The sequence below is a fragment of the Pleurodeles waltl genome, chromosome 11 (assembly GCF_031143425.1).
Source record: "Pleurodeles waltl isolate 20211129_DDA chromosome 11, aPleWal1.hap1.20221129, whole genome shotgun sequence".
NCBI classification, from domain to species: Eukaryota; Metazoa; Chordata; class Amphibia; order Caudata; family Salamandridae; genus Pleurodeles; species Pleurodeles waltl.
Genome location: NC_090450.1, coordinates 695633434 through 695655556, shown reverse-complemented (window position 1 = coordinate 695655556; position 22123 = coordinate 695633434). Strand labels below are relative to the sequence as shown.

The 22123-nt window shown below is 43.6% G+C and overlaps 1 protein-coding gene across 4 annotated transcripts in view; it reads right to left on the bottom strand.

Annotated features, from left to right (window-relative positions):
- Positions 1-22123, bottom strand: part of DBNL (drebrin like) — a 137507-nt gene that overhangs the window by 5479 nt on the left and 109905 nt on the right. For all 4 annotated transcript variants that reach the window (XM_069214242.1, XM_069214243.1, XM_069214244.1 and 1 more), the window contains 2 exons: positions 12664-12791; positions 12471-12564 (listed from right to left, as the gene is read on the bottom strand). In XM_069214242.1, coding sequence (XP_069070343.1) covers positions 12471-12564; positions 12664-12791 — 222 coding nt within the window. The remainder of the gene's footprint in view (positions 1-12470; positions 12565-12663; positions 12792-22123) is intronic.

Here is a 22123-nt window from a genome sequence, read left to right as displayed (position 1 = left end):
AATGATTTTATAAATGTCATTTGAACCCTGAGATGGCAACATATGAACATAATACTTAACGTGTGTTTTATGCAACAATATATATTATTCTACATCAAATTTTAAATGCAAAAGCATTGTAAGGGAACTGAACACATTCACTCGAAAATACACTTTTCTGTGGAGTAAGTTTAAAAGGACACACATAAGGAAAGAAAATAAAGTGCAATGAGGGGGCAGTGTAACTTTTTGCTAACAGGGTTCTGGAATAGCAGTGTTTATTTTCAGACATTGTGGAGGATTTATTAGCAGGATTCTTGCATCAAGGATGGTCCTGCAAGTGGGCCTTGTAAGGTGTGGTGATTTACGGTCTCATAGCACTATCATTATGAAGGCATTTTTTTCCACCAGCAGTGAAAGATGAACTGCTGTCTTAACCATCTATTTAACGTTATTATTTTTTTCAGGAAGCTAATGTCCTGTAAATCAATTTAGCACTATGAATTATATCACAGTTACAAGTTTTGTTTTGGAAATACGAGCTATAAAATCATTGGCAAATGTTCAACAAAAAGGCTCAACTGTGTAAAATAAAGAAAATGTTACTTACCCTGTAAGTATCTGTTTATAGCTTGTAGCGCTGTAGATTCACATTCTTTGCATATTCCTGCCAACCAGTGTTGGGCTTAGACATTACATATTGCTTTTCTTCAAATAAGATTTGAGTCACAAAACATGTTACAATGTGCATGGATATTAATTCCATCCTTGGATTGTTTCTTTCCACACCATCGGATTCGGATAGTTTTGTAATGGCTCAGAGGGCACCAACTCCACCCATGGCATGTTTATCTCTGCCATCGGTTTTGGATGTGTTCTGTAACAACTCAGAGGTTGATGGGTTCCGAGGCCCTTTCTTAGGGCTAGTGGTTCACAACTTTTGACACCTGCTACTGGAGACTATCTTTGTGATTCCATGGGAGACAGAACGATCTGAATCGACTGGTGAACAATATTTGGAGTGCTGTGGTGCACAGAGAAAGAATGGAATCATGGCTTCTGCAGAGGCCTTCTTTCTCTGGACATAACAAACATGTTCTTACTTTCGGTGATGCCTTTTCTGGTAGAGTCAATAACTTATTGCAGATTCCTTGCCTTTGAATTTCCCTCAGGCGTTAGACTGGATGCAGAGAATTTTCTGAGCAGTACCCCTGTGTGCAGTTAGGTGGCATTGATTGGCTCCGCGTCCGTTGTCTGCTTCATCTGTGCCAGATATGAAGTTGTAGGTCCTCTAAATGTGCCACCCTAGCACGCTGACATCAGTTTCTTTTCACGACTTTCCATGCCAGAAGAGCAGAGCCATGAAGATCACTGACTATTGGTGTGTCAAAACTAAGGCCCTGAAAAGGGAGCCTCTGCCCTTAGAAATCCGTTTGCAGAGGGGGGAGGATGGGTGGGTTGGTAAGTAATATGCACCTAGATATTGTCTTTACCAGATAAGGCGTTACCGAAGGTAAGTAACTTGTTTATCTGATTGAGACTTCTTGTTGCAGACTCTTTACCCAGGAATAGATACCCAAGCACAATCATACCCCTGAGGTGGGTCTGCAAACCATGATCATACTAGGAAGTCCTGCAGGACTTAACGGGCAATGTACCTGTCCATAAAAACCTGATTGTTCAGGCAGTAGTATTTGGTAAACATGTGCAGAGAAGCCCATGTTTTCGTCTGACAGATGTCAAGGATTGGTACTTCATGTGCTAAAGCAGTGGTTGTGGCTGTAGCTCAGGTAGAAGGAGCATGCAAACCTTCATGATAGAGAGTCAGGCCGCCATCAGCTTCAAGGACCATTCCCTCAAAATCTTCGGATGCATGCCCTGACACCTGGAGCAGGACTTCGGGATGTGGTCACACTCCAGGCACCAAAGACATACCAGGTGCGGATCCATCACGGACATCGCCCGATGACAGGAACCGCATGGCTTAAACCCAGTCTTTCTCAATGACATCCTCGATGCACCAGGATTTGAAAACTCAAAAAAAAAAAAAATCTTAGATTAAAAAAAACAACAAGAACAAAACAGAAAAAGGCAGTAGACTGAGGGGTAGCTCTCTTTGGATCAGCGCCAGCTAGTGTGAAAAAAAAAAAACCTGATGGCAGCGTGCCCGGGTGGTTCCTATATAGGACAGAGATGACATATCTGGTGCGGAAGATGCCGATGACAGACGCAGAGCCGAATGACGTCACCTAACAGCAATCAGGGTGCTGCTCTGAAAATTCTCAGGATCCAGTCTGACACCTGGGGGAATTCAGAGGTAAAAAATCTGCAACTAGAAGTCTCTATCAGATAACTTAAATAATCTGGGCAAGTGTTGGGTGATGGATCGAACACAGTTCTGTTTTTGCCCACAGTTCAGTTTAGGGCATCATTGGACTGACCATCAAGGCGTCTGCCAACTTTGCCTCTCCCCCAAGCACAACAAGGCCTGTGTGAGACCTGCCCAGGCTTTAGATGCTATAAGAGAGAGATATGTTGGGCATACCATAGGAAGATCCCAAAATCAGCTGCCAAGATGCAAGAAAGGTTTACAGAATGAGGTCCCTCGATAAGGAAAGCATGTGAAGGTGTGGGGAAGACGCTTGTAGTAGTGACAACTACTCAGTGCAAATCGCCAGCTCAGTAGGTTTGCTATCACAATATAAGTATCATTGGTCGGAAATGGAGACCCACAAACAACACCTTTTTGAGTCCTATGGAAAAAGGGAAGAGGAACTGGTCGTGGTTGCAGGAACTGCCACTTTTTAGGTCGAGCCTAGGCAGAGCACATGCACTGTCTTTGAGGCATGCAGTATTCACTCTACAGGCTTTGAACACACCCAGCGCTTTTTATTGGTTGTTTCCTCTAGCTTTCAAAATTTGTTTGCTGTTGTTGGGGAAGGTTTACATTTGTCCCACCTTTTGGCTGTTTTGTTCCTGCTCTGGAGACTGCCCATGCTAGGTGCATCCTTTTACTACTGGCCTTGATACTTTGGCTGTCGTCCGTCTGAAGTCTTTATGTTTCCCATGATCAGTGTGGCATGCCACACTTTATCTCCAAGTATAGCCGCTGCACTTTCTTTTGTTCTGCATGTCGCACCCATTTTAATTTTGAAGAGACCAACGTATTTTCACTCAGCGCTGTGCCAGTTTCACGTGCCGCGCTTTATGTAGGAAAGTAGCATGTTTCCGACATGGTTACCCACACTTTTTGCTTGCTATCAGTGTGTTAGGACTATAGTGCACCGGGATCCAGCTAATCAGGACCTCAGTGTCTGTGCTCTCTCCTCTAAATTTGGTAGCTGGCAAACGTTTACACCCAACAATTGGCATACTTGTGCATCCATGTATGTACATAGTATATGGTACTTAGGTACCCAGGGCACTGGTATATCAGGGGAGCCCCATGGGCTGCAGCATGTATTGTGCCACCCATGGGAGCCATGCAAACTGTGTCTGCAGGCCTGCCATTGCAGCCTGTGTGAAATGGTGTATGCACCTTTCACCTAAGATATAAGGCTTGCCTTATATCCTGGTCAGTGCAATTAGACACTAAGTCACTCCTCTGGTAGGCCCTTCAGCCTGCATGAGCAGGGTACCCCTACAAATCCCAGACTCCATTCCCTGTGCTTTGTAAGTGCATGGAAGCCACCTTAAGGGATGTAGTGGACACTGGTCAACACAAATGGTCCAACTACATAATGGCTTCTCCGAACCTAGGCATGTTTGGTATCAAACATGTTGGAATCATGCAACCACACCAATCCAGTGCTAGTTGCATGACCACATATACTCTGGCGGGTTCTTAAAGGATCCCCCAGATCTGCCCGTGCAGCCTTACGGGGTCTGGCTGCCAGTCTACACTGCTGCAGACCCCAGACACTTTTCTGCCCTCCTGCTGCTGAGCCAAACTCAAGCAGGGGAAGGCAGAACAAAGGATGTACTGCAAGGTAGAGGTGTGATAACCTCTCCCTTTGGAACAGGTGTCCCTGGGCTGAGGTGTGGTGGCCTCTGAGAACCACCAGACTGCTTTGAAGAGCACATTTTGTACTCTCTTTGCATAATATCGTTGGCACCAGTTCAGGAATCCCTGATTCCCACTCTGGAGTGAAACTACATAAAGGACAGGGGAGTGACCACCCCTTTGTTCAGCTCCTCCCCTAGGGAAGTGCACAGAGCTCTGCCAGGCGGCCGGTTGATTCTCCCATCTTAGAAACAAGGTGGCAGCCTTACAGGGTCTGGATGTCAGTCCCCGCTGCTGCCGACCCCAGACACTGTTCTGCCCTCCTGCTGCTGAGCCTAACTCTAGCAGGGGAAGGCAGAACAAAGGATTTCCTGCAAAGGAGAGGTGTGACTACCTCTCCCTTTCGAACAGGTGTCTCTGGGCTGGCGTGGGGTGACCTCTGAGCAGCACCAGACTGCTTTAAAGGGCACATTTGGTGCTCTCTTTGCATAATATGGTTTGCACCAGTTCAGGAACCTTCAATTCCCACTATGGAGTGAAACTACACAAATGATAGGGAAGTGACCACCCCTTTTTCATCTCCTCCGCTAAGGAGGTGCACAGAGCTCTGCCAGTTGTCCGGTTGATTATCCCATCTTGGAAACAAGGTGGGCAGAGGCCCCTGGGAGCATCTGACTGGTTAGTTCAAGTAGATGGCATCCCTGACTCCCTCTTATAGGTAGGTCACTACAAAGAGTGACCAACCCCCTTTTAGGGTTACTTAAGGGCTCCCCCAAGGGTGGATCCTCCAATTCATCAAGCAAGACTCTTCAAGGAACTCTCTGCAAGACATCATCTGCTCCTGTCCTCTGGAACTGCTGCTGGTCTCTGGAACTGCTGCTTGTCTGCTTTTGAACTCAAACAAGACTGAGTCCAGTTGGGAGGGCTCCCACTGCAACATTGTTGCTCCACAAGATTTCTGCAACATCCGTGGTTGTGCACCTTCCAGGGTCACAAGAACTCACCCTGCATCGAGGTAGCAAGAAGGAATCTCCCTGTGAATGAAGGAGTCACTCCCCTACATCTGTAGGCACCTCAAGACAACAACGACTGGCTGGTGGATCCTCTTGTCCCACAGACAATGTAAAGGCTCTGCTCACAGGTGGTGATTCTGTGGTCCTCTCCAGGTCCAACTTGTCTTTTGACAGTGGACCCTTGCCGCAGCCACTGGAACGGAACTCCTGTGCACCACGACTGTTGCTCTTGCCAAGGCTTGTTGGCTCTTCCTCGAAGAAGATCTTCAAGCTCCAAAAAGCCCCAGCCTCCAGCACTCTGGAACTCCAAGATCAGCTTCCACTCTGCAGCTCCTGCGATTTGGGACTCTTGTTTTGTTGTGCTGCTGACTCCTCCCTGTGTCTCCTTGTGCCTGCTACCAGTGGGTCACTCGTCGGGGCTCCCAAGGCCTGCCCTGACTCTCTTCCAAGGATAGAATCACTAGGACCTCCCTGGTCCTCCAAAATCTGCAATCTTCCTTACACCAGCTATTTGCATTTTGCCAAGGCTTGTTGGTGGTCTTGCTGTCCACTGACCCTCCTGCAATCTGGCGACCGACATGGGGCAGCTCATGAGCAACTCCAAGGATCTTGTGCGTCCCTCTGGACTCCACAGCTGGACTTTGTCCTTCAATGAACTGCAGGATCTTCACCTCCAAGAAGGTGGTCATTGCCTACCTGCACTGCCTGGACATCTTCTCGTGGTCAGGACACTGTCCCATTCTTTTTCAGGTTCCTCACATCCAGAATCCTCCTTCTGGCTCCACCGATCTGCTCCACGTGTTGCAACAGCAGCTGGACAATCGAGGCTTCCATTGACTTCAACAAGGGATTCCAATACCAATTCACCCCTATGCACCTGAGCTCCCTGGTGTAGGTACTCTGGTTTTCTGGGTATCCACGGGGGGGGGGAGGCACTCTCCAACCTTCCTTGTGCCAACTGTTTTCCTCAGGGTCCACTTGGAAGGGTCCTCAATCCAAAAAAACCCTACTGTAATGTCCTATGTTAGCCTATAGGACACCTAGCTCAAAAACAACCCTGCACCCGGGCACCTGTGGGACTTCTAGTACTTCTCTGGTAAGTTCCTACTCCCCCAGCCCCTGGGATCCTAACACACTTACCTTGGTTGGGCACCTCCATTCTTATACCATTTTTTTTAGTATATGGTTTGGTCTCTCTATAGGGCCCAATTAATTTCTATTCTTTTCCTGCTTGTTGCTAAGTGTATATTATGTGTGTTCATATATCTGAGTGGAGATGTACTAATGTTAGTATAGCCTTAGTGTTGTAATAAAGAATACTTTATTTTTGCAACACCCGTGTGGTTCTTTCTTGGGAACAGTTACTGACTGACTATTGTGGCATTGTAAGTGCTTTACACTCCTCCTAGATAAGCTCTAGCTGCTCACCACAGCTACCCCTAGAGAGCTTTTGCTATCTGGACACCTAAACACTATAACTATTGGGGGTTGCCTGGACTCAGTATAGGGTGCCACAACATAGGTGTACACCATACACTGAGCCAGCCTTCTACAATCTACTTGTTCCCTTTGCGTTTGCACACTGTTTTTGGTTGCAGCCTGAATGTTTTTTTCTGAATGTTCATTTTTTTGTCTTTGCTTCGTGAACTTTGTGTGAGATGTTTTGTATGGCGTTCTTTCTATGTGTTTGGGGAAGGTTGCCAATGTTTCCGTTAAGCTTGTGCATGATGTTTAGGATAGCTATGAAGTGAAGGCTTTTTATGTGTATGGCATAATTTTCAACATGTTTATTTTCTTCAAAGCTTGTGTGTAATGTCTTTGACGGCCTTCTTACTATACTATGGAATAGCATGCACAATTGTTGGATATTGCTTTTTTATTTCCTGAACCTTGTCTGCAATTTTTTGTATGGCTCTATTTCTATATGTTTGAGGAAGATGTTGCAAGGTTATTTTAGCATTTATGTAGGCAGATTTATTTTAGCTTTGGTCTGAGACCTGTGCCCTCTCACCAAGTCACTAGTCATTTTATTCATCTTATTATTTGAGCAAGGCTTCATTTTAGTGGCGATGTTTTATCATTTTTATCAGTTGCCCTTCCATGCAGCATGTGTTATTCCTTTCTTTCCAGAACATTTTCATCCTGTGCTCACTCCAAGGCTTCACACAGTAGTTTGCCGGCCCAGCGTACAATGTCTACCCTGCTCAGAAAAATATGTGTTGTCACATCAGGGCAATTCTCAAAACCACAAGATATTATTATAAAACAACATGCTGCCCCCACCACCTTGGAGGGGACATTACAGCCAGACTGCCCTCTCATGCTGCACCTCGCAGTTTCTCCTGAGACTCCACGCTTCCTCTTCGTCTACGTGGGAGGACTCCCAGCAGACTGACAGACCTCTTCTTTATATCTGAACACAGGTATGGGGATTGGGCTTCCTTCCCAGGACTAGGTGGGTGGATTAGGGTTACCATTGATATTTGTTCTCATGTAGAAACTTAGTAGTGTAGGTATGGGTATTCGATTCATTATTGTGACAATATGGTGGGACTCTTTCTGGGTTTCACTTTCCTGGTCACTGCTGTAATAATGTGTTTCATTATCCTCATAATCGCAATTCATGCCTTTTTACATAGAATGCAGTTGCTTCAATAAAACCTTTTGAATCAAATCCTGCATCTGTTTATCTTTGCATGTATGAGATTTGTATAAATGAGAGAAAGGGTACGATCTGTTCTACCACTACTTCCCTGCAGATTCTTAAAGTGCCATGCAACAGGCTGCCACTAATCACGTTTACCTCTGGAACTGGTGAGATGTGGGATTAGACTCAGTACCCCACGATCGGTGCTGCTGCTTCCCAAAATCCAGCAGTTTCGTTACTACAATGGAGGTCTTACAACAAAGGTTGCTACTGTTGTCATGAAGCTTGTATGCAATGTTTTGGACAGCTTTGAAGCAAAGGCTTTTTGTGTTTTTTCTATTGGGGCGTTTGATGAGTTTCAGCCTCGTCCACAGCGGCGGAAAACTGCCGACACATCAGAGGAGACAATGGGGCCAGCATGTACTGGGGCTACTGGCAGAGGCACGGGGCTTTGTTTAGGCACTTTCAGTGAAGTGCTCCGAAAGGTGCCCTCTTCACGCATGCCAGGCAGCAATAATTTGTATGGAGGCACCAAATCCCGAAAATGCCTCCCACTTACCCTCTACCCCGGCCGCAATTTCCACCACCGTAGTGATGCGGGCCTCCTGGGTTATAGAGTTGGGACAGATGGCCGAATTGGTTGCCATCTTAAAAGGGTAAATCACTTACTTCACATCAATCAGGTAATGCAATGACTACCAATAGTACAGTAGTTAAGAAACTATGTATACATTTTAAACGCAGAGATAGAATCTAACACTCCACAGCTGCAATAAAATGGTGGCCAATGCTTCAATTACTAGGGGAGATTAATGCCCGAGAACAGCGTCGTATATGGCATTAAATGGCATATCGGTTCAGCTTTTGGTTAAGCATAACAATTATTAGAGAGTTCTGCGGGCCGGGGTGCCAGGCTGCAGGATATTCATCAGTGCATACTTTCAAGGATGAGCTAATCCAGTGGTTTCCAACCCTTTGACTTCTGTGGACCCCCACTTTATCATTACTGGAGCCCGGGGACCCCCACTGAATCTTTATTGGAATCCGGGGACCCCCACTGAGTCATTACTGAAAGCTGGGGACCTAATCTGTTAATAATATTTATTTTTCTAAGCTGTCGCGGACCCCCTAAAGAGGCTTCGCGGATCCGCAGGTTTCCCCGGACCACAGGTTGGGAACCACTGAGCTAATCAGTCTATGATCGCTTTCGGTAAAGTCATTTGTGTGATTCCTCTAAGACATCAGATTAACTGCATCTGCCATGCAGATTATATATATTTTTTTTAAATGCCCATACCACTCCTTTTTGTGTGACCATCCCTAAAGAAGCAAGAGAGTCATGTGGGCATGGCATTTAAATAATATGATTTACAGGAAACAAAGATGTGCGTCAATGACAACAAGGCTCCATCTGGGAAGCTGTTCTTTGTCTGATCTAGGGATAAATCATACGATTTTGTGGTTGCATTACAGATGATTGACTGCACGAGGCTCAAATGGATTAGCTCTGCAGTGGCCGGATTTTGTTAAAAAGAGAAGGCTGGAGAGATTTGTCTTAATTTTATCATACTATTATATGTAATACATGACATTTCAGTGATTTAAAGCTCACAACATGGATGAGGTGTCTAGGGTTGTCACCTTACCAAGATGCCGGTCATTTGTTGTTGCATTAGTAGTCTGCAAAGACCAGGATGTGAAACAAAGCATGAAGTTCAAGGAAAGTGTATATACTGATTTGTAACAAATTGTCTGACTTTGTTTACTTTTGATATTAGCCAGGGATAGTTAGTGTAGATATAGAACACATTTCAAAGTGTGTTCTGCTGTTCGAAGTGCTATAAAATGTGCCTATTAGAGTCAAACCTTAAATGTTAAAAAACAGTATATATTCAAGCACCCAGGATAATGTGCTATATGGCTAAATACTTATAAGGTTCGAAATGCAAGACCTATTGGCTATGCCAATGCTTGTTAAGATCAGTACTGGTCTCACTGAGAGATACTTTAATGTGTAACATTGAATAATGCCCAAAAACATTTTGGCAGTAACTTATTGATTACATAAGAAGATAATCAGTTTCTGTATGTCAGTATTGTTTCAAGGAGCTACATTTGTACCAAAGTTTCCACAACTGCAAGAGGACCTACTCCGAAAAAGAAAAGTACTCTCACATAGGTAGCCAGGTATACACCGATACCTTATGATAAAAAAAAACAAAAAGTTGTTTCCATATAGTGCTTCAAAATCGGTCTTTATAAGCGCTGCAAAGCACAGATTTGTTTTTTGAATTTAATAGTACTACATTTATACACCTCTGAAGTACAGAAGACTGCATTTAATTAGCCAGAAATGGAACTCGTCCCTGTACAACTCTGACAAGAATGTTCAGTCCCTTGAGCCATCCTGTCGGGTGGGGAATCCTTAATCACACCCATACAGTATTAGTTTTTAGAAAGTGTTTGACCTTGCTGCAGTTGAGGTTTAATAATGTTTCACATGTCCACTCTCACAAGCACATCCTTTCAGCAATCTTTTCACCTTCATTGATCCACCCAGGAACACCGCAACTAACACACGCTCCCATCCCACCCACTGAAGAAAACCAAAAACCCATTGATAGCTTCCCCACTCTATCTCAACTATGCACTTCTATGATGGACCCTCCTATTAGAGCTCTCCTCATTCACCCTCTTCCCATGTAACCACAGCACATGGTCTTCTGAACAATATAGGTCTCATCCTAATAGAAAATCCCACTCACATACCCATATTCAATCTCCTTAGGCTGCAGATACCATCTCGCTTCCTCTTTGCGCAGCATATGCACTTTGTCTCCACAAGAAAGTGTCCAATCTCTTAAACGCCATATTTATATCCCTCAAAAAATATGTCACTCTTCTATAGACATGGCTATGCTTTTGTCAGCCCAAGTGCCAGTGCGGACACTATCCTTGATCTAAATTCCACTTTCTAGCTTCTCGCTAACAAGGTCTCATATCCCAAAGCACCCTGGTATATACAAGATAAGAAAATGCCCTAATAAGAAATCTTGAAAATATCTCACTCCAATCACTCTTTTGAAGAGGTCAAGGGTCTCCAGAGAGCACAAAGCACTCAAATATATTCGATTCACAAAGCCAAAATCTACTGTAACAAGACGTGAATAATCAGAACATTGTGCAATACAGCTAAGCACTGTGCAAACCGAGCTTCCCCACTTGCCGTCCCACACAAGGTCACAAAATGCACCAATATGAACAACTTCCTTACCATACCGTACATCCACCAAGGCACGTATTACAGCCTCTTATTTGATGACCTAAGCTAACTACTGAGGATGATCCTATTCCTTTCTCCCACGTAAACTGCCTCACTCCAGCTACAAACATGGTCATTGATAAGTTGTTACTTGCTGGCAAGTTCTCAGCATACCTAAAAACTAGAAAAAAAAGTAATACCACCTTACTGTGTAACACTCTCAACTTTAACTTAGATGACACCAGCACCCACTACAAAGTCGTGGATACGCATCTACAAAGAGCAATGACCCAGAAACTCCAAGGCAAGATCGACATACTCTAACAATGCAGGTCATTCATAATGGCCTGAACATCGTAGACAAGGTTTATCAGGCCCTCTACTCCTCACTGCCCATCACTGATCCTTAGACACGTGAGTTATTGGGTACTAATCAATCCCCTGGTCATCCTGTACACATGTTAACTGGAGTTCCATTCTAAACCAAAGCGTTTCTATTGATCTCTACTTCAAATTCAAAGATGCATGTGATGAACCCTCGGAAAGCTAGATACCAAGTTTTGTCAGATCAAACTCATCCCACCAACCAACGGCTTCAATTCCCGAATCAAGCACTACTTCTCTTGCACTTCAACCGTGGTGCCCTGGATTACAGGTGTTCTCTAGAACACCTTCACCTAACTAAAGGCCATCTTCTACATTGGTAAACATTGCATTACCAGTCACTTAGTACAAACATACGATATACAGCTTCTGGATCTTCTCCGGCACATTCTTTCTTAAAGCAGGCATCACGATCAAGTCATTCTGTGTCATCCATTAACACCCTACACGCCAGCAAACCAGATAGTAGCCAATAAACACAATAGCAGATGAAAATGGAGCTCATTAAGACAAGGAAAGAAAATAAATAAAACCTGATAATTTCCTTATAATCCTCAAACATCTAGAATAGTAACCCTCTTCGGTCGAGACTGGTCCTAACCATCCTTACATTCATAAAACAATTAACAACCCTCCTCATTTCCCTTAACTTTCATCCTACCACCTGACACTTCCCAACATCTTTGCCATTTGTAAATGCAAATGCATTTAAGTATATGATCACATTCTTCCCCCAGCTTATGTAAAGTTTTGTCCACGGCCATGTGTTCCGCAAGCAGCATCATATAATTTCTGTCTTGTGTGAAGTGTTCTGCTTCTATTGCATCTGGGTTACATTATACAAACTGCTCCAATAAGATACAATAAGAATAATAATGATTATTTTCATGCGCCAAACCATCATATTATATTCAACAAAATCTAATGTTTAGAAGGAACAATTGGTGGAGTTAAATGAATGCACATATGAGAAGAAGAAATAGAAAGACAGAGGGTAAAACAGACAGTGTGCAAAATGCGATACAATTGCATAGGCAGGGAGTTAGAGAAAAAGATCAGACAAAGATACAGGGATGAACTTTTAACACATGAGCCACCCAAGTGGTTTGAAGGGTCTGAGAAGCATTCAGAGAGTACTAAAGGAGACTGCACATGGTAAAATGGCGCACACACAGGCCTTACCAGCCTGATAGTCGTAGAGAGCCCTGGCACACAACCCCTTTCCCTGTAGGTATTCCGAAGCGCTTTCATACATGGTTTCAACTTGCGGCTGCACCTGCACAGGATATATAAAAAGAACATTACAGGCGTCTGGGGGTGTGTATGTGTATACAAACAACTCACTTCCCTCAGCCAAGACCCATGGAACACCAACCTGTGAAGGATCTTCATAAATACCAGCAGATTCTGGGGGTTCCTCATACAAGTCTTCCGCCTCCTTTGGTTCATACTCCAACTGCGTGTTTCGCGCTGCTAGGTTTACTGGCTGCACCCCATATGCATCTGGTGGGGCGAGACAGACAACATTTAATCGAGAGCAAACCCTTTAAACCTAGGGGGCTTGCTGTTCCTTTAAACAATTATCATCCCCCGAAAATAAATTTACAGTATATCAATCTTTGCCCAGTCAGCTCTTGACCAATGAGGCATGTTGAATGCAGTGCAAAGTTACAGGTACCGAGGAGCATCAACCTGCGCTCTGGTATGGCTGCTGCTCGATGAACAAGTTGGGTTATGCTGTTCCCTCATTTCTGGGATTCCTTCATCAGGGCTGGTTTGTTCTGGTGGTGTGGGAAAATGAAGTAGCTATTTCCTAAAGTTTCCTTGAAATGTGTTCTCCCAAGGTTGTGAGTAGAATGAAGTCTATATTGCTTGCATGCCGCATTCAGTGCACTGCTCCATGTATTGCCACAAGTTACTTTTCCACAGGGGAGCCCTTAAAATGTCTCATAAGAGAACATTTGTCTCCAACCTACCATCTCCAAGGCCTTGCAACTGCCTATTGTACTTGAATTCAAGGAGTTAGTAAATGGCCCACATAAGGTTTATTTTGCCATTTTTACTCCTCTGTTGTAGTGTTGTTGTTTTTCTCAAATGAAAGATTTGCATCCTGCCGTCAACTATTGTAGGCTCAATGATCTCACACACAGAACATACTTTCCCCTCACCTTGTAGGTACAACAAACAGCTGACAAGGCTAAAGTGGTGATTCTCTCCTCCATTTTAAATAACAGACTTTGAAATGGCAGAGTGAATGGAGATGGCCCAACTCTCTTTTCAAAAAGGTCTCTACACCAATAGGTTTCAGAAGCAAGTTTATAGTTTTTTTTATTTTATTTACCTCTTCTATGGTGCTTCAGTTTGGCATCCTAAAAAACAGAGAAAAGTAACTAACAGTGGCACAAAAAGGATTTAGAAGGTCCATGTGCAAGCACTGCACTGTCTAGCACAGTCTTTACACACTTACTGGACATGGACACCTGGCAGTGCTTAATCTGAGCTTGTTGTTTCCGGTGCAGAGCACCGGCACTTATTTTTTTAGGGCCGGCACTTATTTTTCTGCCTCAGGCATTTACTGTGAGCAAGAGACACACATGGGAAAGACTTAGGAAGGGGAAAACGAGAAAGTGTCACAGAGGGAGAAAGCAGAAAGCCGCAAAAGTGAGCTGCAGGGCAGGGAGTGGCTGTAAATGGATTATAGAGGCCCGGGATGGCTTCAGGATTAGGCTGTCTCAGTATTCCGTGTTCGCACATTTAATTGTAGGAGCCGTGTGTTTAAGAGGAGGGCTTTGGGCACCAGCACCTTTATATTTACAGATTAAGCACTGACACCTGGTTTATACGTAAGAACATGTCTTGGCCGATTCTGAATGAGATCTGTTACTATGGCCTTCATTTGGACAAACAATTATCAGGAGCAACAAAAAAATAAAATAGAGGACTTCGGGTAAAAGAGATATTTACATTCAGTATGAATGGTGAATAGTCTTCATCTTCCTGTAAAAAATCTAAAGTTGTTAGCTCTGCAAGTTCCTAGACATTGCTTTTCTGTAGCACTAATCATTACCAGCTCCTGCAGAGATGCAATGTACACTGTAACAAGTTCGCCTCCATTGGTGGTGCTGAGAAAGCATGATTTTGTTCTGAAGGGTCCCATAGTGGTCACAATTTAGACCCTAAGAATTCAGCATAACTAATTGGAAGGAAATACTGAATCTGTTAAAACAGTGATTTTGGCATTCTGAATCTCCACCTTCAGTACTGGACAGCAATGGGTTGAACCTACAATACTCTTGGTTGTACATTCTCCTTTCAAAAATCCATGTTTTTTTTCGGTTGCCATTTTTTGCAAATAGCCTGTGAACAGTTAGTATACTCACAGGGCTTCCTGCAGGCTACAAAAACTGTTCTGTACGAGATAAACTGATTGCTGCCTAAAATAAGTTCTTGCTTTTTCCATTTATCCATTACATAACAAGTGCTAGATATAGGATGGCTTAATCAGAGTAACTCTTTCATTTTCCAATGTAATTCATCAGAGGCCCATCCTTGGCTAGGAACTACCACGCCAAAAGCCACTGCACCCCTCCCCCCACACAGGAGCCAGGATAGTCTGTGGCGAGTGATCCTATTTTCTTTGGCCTGTAATATGTCTGGCTGCAGCATTCTGAATAAGTGGCAGGTTCTCCATATGCAACCGTGTATATACTGGTGCTGTAGTCCACTTTTGATTGGACCAGGGCCATGACCACTGGAATGTCGCATACAGGCTTCTCGAAAGGAAGTATACTTTAGCTGTTAGAAAGATGCCAAAGAGACAGCAGTCACTTTTAGTTCAGGAGCGAGTTGTTTATCCAAGATGATTCCTTGGATTTGAATGTGATTAGAGGGAGTTTGACAAGCAACCGCGGAGAGATGCCAATCATTGCTGTGCCGTGATGACGACTTCCTGATTGTTAGTAAAACTACAGTCTTGGATGGGTTTAAAACAAAATAATAGTGGAGCGCACTAAGCACAAAATACTATGAATCTTATTGTTAACCTGGTATTTTGTATAACCATGAAAATAATTCAATTGCATACATGAATTTCAAAGGAACATAGATAAGCCTAAAATATAAATTTTTAGACATCAGGGTGTAGATCACTTTATCTTTTACTAAATCAATTTAGAATAAAAATATTCTTTACAAATGTTCACACTCATTTTCTTTGTAACTTCATACAACCATATTCAGTACCATTACTTTTTAAGAACACATTTTTGGTACTTCATAATTTCAATTAACTTAATCATTGAGTTCTCATTTACATGATTTCAAACAGTAGTAGAAGACTGTCAGATTCTACACGATTTCAGCCAATGATTTAACATTTCAGCCTGTACATAATTTCAGCCAATGATTGAAGACTTCAGCAGACATGTGTTTTGTCCCATTTCAGGACTTACTCTGCTCCTGGTATTAAGTACACCTTAGCCAAAGAGACAACCACTCGTATTTTGTCTACAGTGAAGGAAATATATGGGTTCCAATTGTGCACGACGAGTACTTTCATATTCCCATAAGGAAAAGGTTAACTTCTATCAATTACAATCTAAACTTTGGATGCTGTATTACAGTATATGCATCTCATATGCCTCCTGTCCGCGGCCACCAGAATAGGACTAGGCTATACTATAACCAAAGTCACAAAGCATCGCTTGTTAGAGAAAACTTGTGCTACTTGTTTTGCAGCGCAGCCGCAGAAGAGGTGAGACTTTGGAGGGATATGCAGCTGAGTAGAGTTATTGTTACCTTTAGATGGGTTTAAATGAGGAAGATCACCGACAACCAGTGTTTGGCAGTGGTAGCAGGCAAGAAGACTAGGATCAGTGGTTTGCTACTGTTACATCATAGTACATCGCACGTAAGTACATCAGTTTTTACATCGCTGGCAAGTACTTGAAAGGTTGCTTTTAGTTGGTACTGTACAATGCAGGTCATTTTGTTTTCATGGTTCCAGGTGACATAACATTAGGTTTATATACATGTATTATTTAAATATATATTTATATATGTGTATATATTTGACGTTATGTAACTTCAGTTGGAATAGTAAGGAGTTTTAAAGGTTTGACGGGCAGGGTTAAGGAGTCATGAGAGTTTAAGGGATGGGTAGTGTTAAGGAGTCACATGAGGTTTTGGGGATGGGTAGAATTGAGCGATAGGGTGTTTTTTTAGGGTTACGAATTGGGTAGTGTTGATAACTACTAAATAGTTTTTAAAGATCTAGGAGAGGTAGTGGTTTGGGGTAGTAAGGGGCTTTTAGGGTTTAGGGATGTGTAGAGTTGAGGGGTAGTAAGGGGTTTGTAGGGTCAGGGATGGGTAAGAGATATGTAAAATGTCACTTACCCAGTGCACATCTGTTTGTGGCTTGCTCCGCTGCAGATTCACATGCTATGCAGAGGTCCTGCCATCTAATGTTGGGCTCGGAGTGATACAAGTTGTTTTTCTTCGAAGAAGTCTTTTCGAGTCACAGGACCGAGTGACTTCTCCTTTTCGGCTCCATTGCGCATGGGCATCGACTCCATCTTAGATTGTTTTCTCGCAGAGGGTAAGGTAGGACTGATAAGAGTGTAAAGAAAGAGATGTCCATGCAATGGAATAGAGATGTATCTACAGAGTTTAAATAAATGTATGTCCATGCAATGGAATAGAGATGTATATACATGTTTACAAATTTTCAATATAACTTAAACGACTACAGGCTCCTGGGGAGGAGGGAGGGCGCATGTGAATCTACAGCGGAACATGCCACGAACAGATGTACACTGGGTAAGTGACATTTTCCGTTCAATGGCATGTGTAGCTGCAGATACGCATGCTATGCATAGACTACAAGGCAGTTTTCCTCCCATAAGCGGTGGTCAGCCTGTAGGAGTTGAAGTTGTTTGAAATAGTGTTCTTAGTACAGCCTGTCCTATTGTTGCTTGTTGTGTTGCTAACACATCTACACAGTAATGCTTGGTAAATGTATGGGGTGTTGACCAAGTGGCTGCTTTACAGATTTCTGTCATTGGTATATTTCCTAAAAAGGCCACTGTTGCTCCTTTTTTCTGGTGGAATGTGCTTTTGGTGTTACTAATAGCTGCCTTTTGGCCTTTAGGTAACACGTTTGGATGCATTTTACTATCCATCTAGCTAGTCCTTGTTTTGAGATTGGATTCCCAGTGTGTGGCTTTTGGAACGCCACAAATAATGGTTTAGTTTTTCTAAATGATTTAGTTCTATCAATGTAATACATTATAGCTCTTTTAATGTCTAATGTATGCAGCGCTCTTTCTGCTACGGAGTATGGCTGTGGGAAGAAGACTGGAAGCTTCACTGTTTGATTGATTTTGATTGATATGAAAAGGTGAAATCACCTTAGGTAGGAATTTTGGGTTTGTCCAAAGTACTACTTTATGTTTGTGTACTTGTATGAAGCGTTGCTCAATAGTGAAAGCTTGTATTTCACTAACTCTCCTTAATGAAGTCATTGCAACGAGGGATGCTACTTTCCATGTTAGGTATTGAATCTGACAAGAATGTGTAGGTTCAAATGGTGGACCCATGAGTCGTGTGAGTACAATATTTAGATTCCATGAAGGCACTGGGGGTGTTCTTGGTGGTATGATACGTTTTAGTCTTTCCATGAAGGCTTTGATAACAGGGACTCTAAATAGAGAGGTGTGTTGTATATTTTGCAAATATGATAAAATAGCAGTGAGATGTATTTTGATGGATGAAAAGGCAAAATTTGCCTTTTGCAGATGAAGCAAGTAACCTACAATGTCTTGTAGTGATGCTGAATTAGTGGCAATCTGTTTGGATTGACAGTGAAACATAAACCTGTTCCATTTGTTTGCATGACACTGCCTGGTAGTGGGTTTTCTAGCTTGTTTAATTACTTCCATATATTCTGTTGGAATATGTAGATATCCAAACTCTAAGACTTCAGGAGCCAAATGGCTAGATTGAGTATTGCTGGATTTGGATGCCTGATCAGTTGTCTGTTTTGTGTTAACAGATCTGGTCTGTTGGGCAGTTTGATGTGTGGTACTACTGACAGGTCCAACAATGTGTACCATGGTTGACGTGCCCACGTTGGTGCTATAAGTATGAGTTTGAGTCAGTTTTGACGCAGTTTGTTGACTAGAAATGGAATGAGCGGGAGAGGGGGAAAAGGGTAAGCAAATATCCCTGACCAGCTGATCCATAGAGCATTGCCCTTGGATCGAGAGTGTGGGAACCTGGATGCAAAGTTTTGGCATTTTGCGTTTTCGCTGGTGGCGAATAGGTCTAGGTCTGATGTTCCCCAGTGATGAAAGTATGTTTGCAGTACTTGGGGATGAATTTCCCACTCGTGTGTTTGTTGATGATCTCGGCTGAGAACATCTGCTAATTGGCTGCGTATCCCTGGAATGTACTGTGCTACAGGGTGAATGTTGTTGTGTATTGCCCAATGCCAAATCTTTTGTGCTAGAAGGGACAGTTGCGACGAGTGGGTCCCTCCTCGTTTGTTTAGGTAATACATTGTAGTCATATTGTCTGTCTTGATTAGAATGTGTTTGTGAACAAGAAGAGGTTGAAAAGCTTTGAGTGCTAGGAATACGGCTAGCAATTCTAGGTGATTTATGTGAAGTTGTTTGTGTTTGTTGTCCCATTGTCCTTGAATGTTGTGATTGTTGAGGTGTGCTCCCCATCCAATCATTGATGCATCTGTTGTAAGTGTGGCTTGAGGCACAGGGTCTTGAAATGGCCACCCTTTGTTTAAATCTGTGGAATTCCACCACTGAAGCGATGTGTGTTTGGCGGTCTATCAACACTAGATCTTGAAGTTGACCATGTGCTTGTGACTGTTGTTTTGCAAGGCACTGTTGTTAGGGCTGCATGTTTAGTCTTGCATTCAGGACAATAGTGATGCACGATGCCATCACGCCCAACCGTTTCATGACAAATTTGACTGTGTACTGTTGGTTTGACTGAATTTGTGCCAATACATTGTGGAATGATTGTATCCTTTGTGGACTTGGGCTTGCAAGTGCTGTTTCCGTATTTAGTGTGGCTCCTAAATACTGTTGAGTTTGCGCTGGTTGCAAGTGGGATTTTTGGTAGTTTATGGAGAACCCAAGAGTGTGTAGGGTTTGTATTACATAATGTGTATGGTTTTGACACTGTGTTTGGCTGTTGGATTTTATTAGCCAGTCGTCGAAATATGGAAAGACATGGATGTGTTCCCTTCTTAGGTAAGGCATTTTGTAAATACTCTGGGAGCTGTTGTTATCCCAAAGGGTAACACTTTGAACTGGTAATGTTTTCCTTGCATTACAAACCTGAGATATTTTCTGTGCGCTGGACGGATGGGAATGTAAAAATACACATCCTTGAGGTCTAATGTTGCCATAAGATCTTGTTGTTATAACAGTGGGACCATGTGAAAGTTTTCTGATAGGATGTGAAGATTGAGAGTTCTGAGATCTAGTATTGGTCTCAATGTTCCATCTTTTTTGGGAATAAGGAAGTACAGGGAGTAAACCCCTGTTCCTATCTGATGTTGTGGTACAAGCTCTATGGCTTGTTTGAGTAATAGTGACTGTACTTCTGTTTGCAACATGGAGATGTGTTGGCAGGAGAGTTTGTGTGGTTTTGGAGGTATATCCGGAGGAGTTTGTGTGAATTCTATGCAGTAACCATTGTGGATAATGGATAATACCCAATTGTCTGTTGTAGTTGGTAACCAATTTTTGTGGAACGTTTGCAGTCTTCCTCCCACAGGAGAAGTGTGATGAGGGAAGATGTGGAGGGAGTCACTGTTTTGTGTGCGAGGTCTGTTTTGTTGGCTGATATTTTCCCCTACCTCTGGGTAAGTGGCCTTTGTAAGTGCCTCTAAACCCACCTCATTGGTACTGAGGCTGGTAAGATGGTTTTGATTGTGAGGTGGATGTCTCAGATGGTTGGACTCTAAAACCAGCCCTGTATTGAGGCTTTTGAAATGAACCTCTGTACTGTGTAGTATACAGAGCACCCATGGCTTTAACAGTGTCTGAGTCCTTTTTTCATTTTTTTGATGGCCGTATCAAACTCAGGGCCACAAATCTGTTTCTGATTAAATGGCATGTTAAGAACAGCCTGCTGGATTTCTGGATTAAACCCTGACGACTGAAGCCATGCATGTCTCCGAATGGTGACAGCAGTATTGATTGTCCTAGCTGCTGTATCTGCTGAGTCTAGTGCTGACCTAGTCTGGTTATTAGTAATAGCCTGCCCTTCCTCGACTATTTGCTGTGCCCTCTTTTGTTGGTCTTTTGGGAGATGCTGGATGATATCTTTCATCTCGTCCCAGTGGGCCCTATCATACCTAGCCAGTAGTGCTTGGGATTTAGCTATTCTCCATTGATTAGTTGCTTGCCATGCCACTCTTATACCAGCAGCATCAAATTTCTTGCTTTGTCTAGTGGTGGTGCATCACCAGATGACTGGGAGTTGGCCCTCTTCCTTGCCGCACTGACAACTACGGAATCAGGAGGTAGCTGTTGGGTAATAAATACCGGATCAGAGGGAGGCGGCTTATATTTCTTCTCCACTCTGGGAGTGATGACCCTGGCTTTAACTGGCTCTTGAAAAATTTGATGTGCCTGTTTCAACATGCCTGGAAGTGTGGGAAGGGACTGGAACGTAGTGTTAGTGGAGGATAATGTGCTAAAGAGAAAATCATCCTCAAGAGGCTCTGTGTGCATGGCTACGTTGTGGTATGACACTGCCCTAGCCAAAACCTGAGTGTATGAAGTGCTATCTTCTGGTGGTGATGGTTTTGAAGGATAGCAGTCTGGGCTGTTATCAGAAATGGGATCATCGTAGAGATCCCATGGGTCGACATTGTCTTGTTGGGAATCTGCAGAGTGTACTGGAGACTGTGCAGGTGTAGGGGTAGTAGGTGGAGAGACAGTCAGGTGAAGAGAATGAGGAGGAGACTGATGAGGTGATAATTGCGAAGGCAGAGTTTTTTGTTTGGGCCTTGACACTTTAGCTGGTGGCTGATCAATGTCCAATTGTCCTTGAAGGGCTAGCTTCCTCTTAGTTTTCAGAGGAGGTGCAGTTAGAATCTTGCCAGTGTCTTTATGAATATGAATTCTGGACTGCCTCTCATCAAATTCCTCCATTTGTGTGAGTTCCTCTGAAAATCTATGGCTTTAAGTGGTTTTGAAAGTCCATGCTACTCTGTGTAGATGGGTCTTTTTGGCTCCGAAGCCGGTTTTCTCGGGATCGAAAGGCCTGGAGTGGATGTTGGCCTCGGCTCTGACAGGGATTTTCGAGGCTTCAACTCGATGGGTCAGTGTTTGCCTGTTTCGGAGCCTGTGCTTCGGCTCGAGTCCGAAGGCATCGGTGGCGTGGCCTCTCTCGGTGCCGAAGTTGTTGCTTGGTCACCGGAAGTCTTTTTGCGGGTGGAGCCATGGCCTTCCAGCAGTGGCGTTCCTGAGGCCTTGTGTTTGGGCTTGGGTTGGACAGGGGCAGGCTTACTCACATGCTGTCCTGCCGTGACCGGTCTGTCCTCCTTGGACTCCTGCTCGGAGTCCGACCCTTGAACGGAGACTGCAGTGTGCATAATCTCCTCTTCCTCCACGTTCGGTGCTTCTCGACGCCATTTCCAACCTTCACGCTCTTCTGTCTCAGAGTCTTCTTCGAGCGAAAGGATCTGCAGGCCTCGCAAGTATCCTCTTGATGGTCTGGAGATAGACAAAGATTACAGACAAGATGTTGGTCTGTATATGGGAACTTGGCGTGGCACTGAGGACAGAAGCAAAATGGGGTCT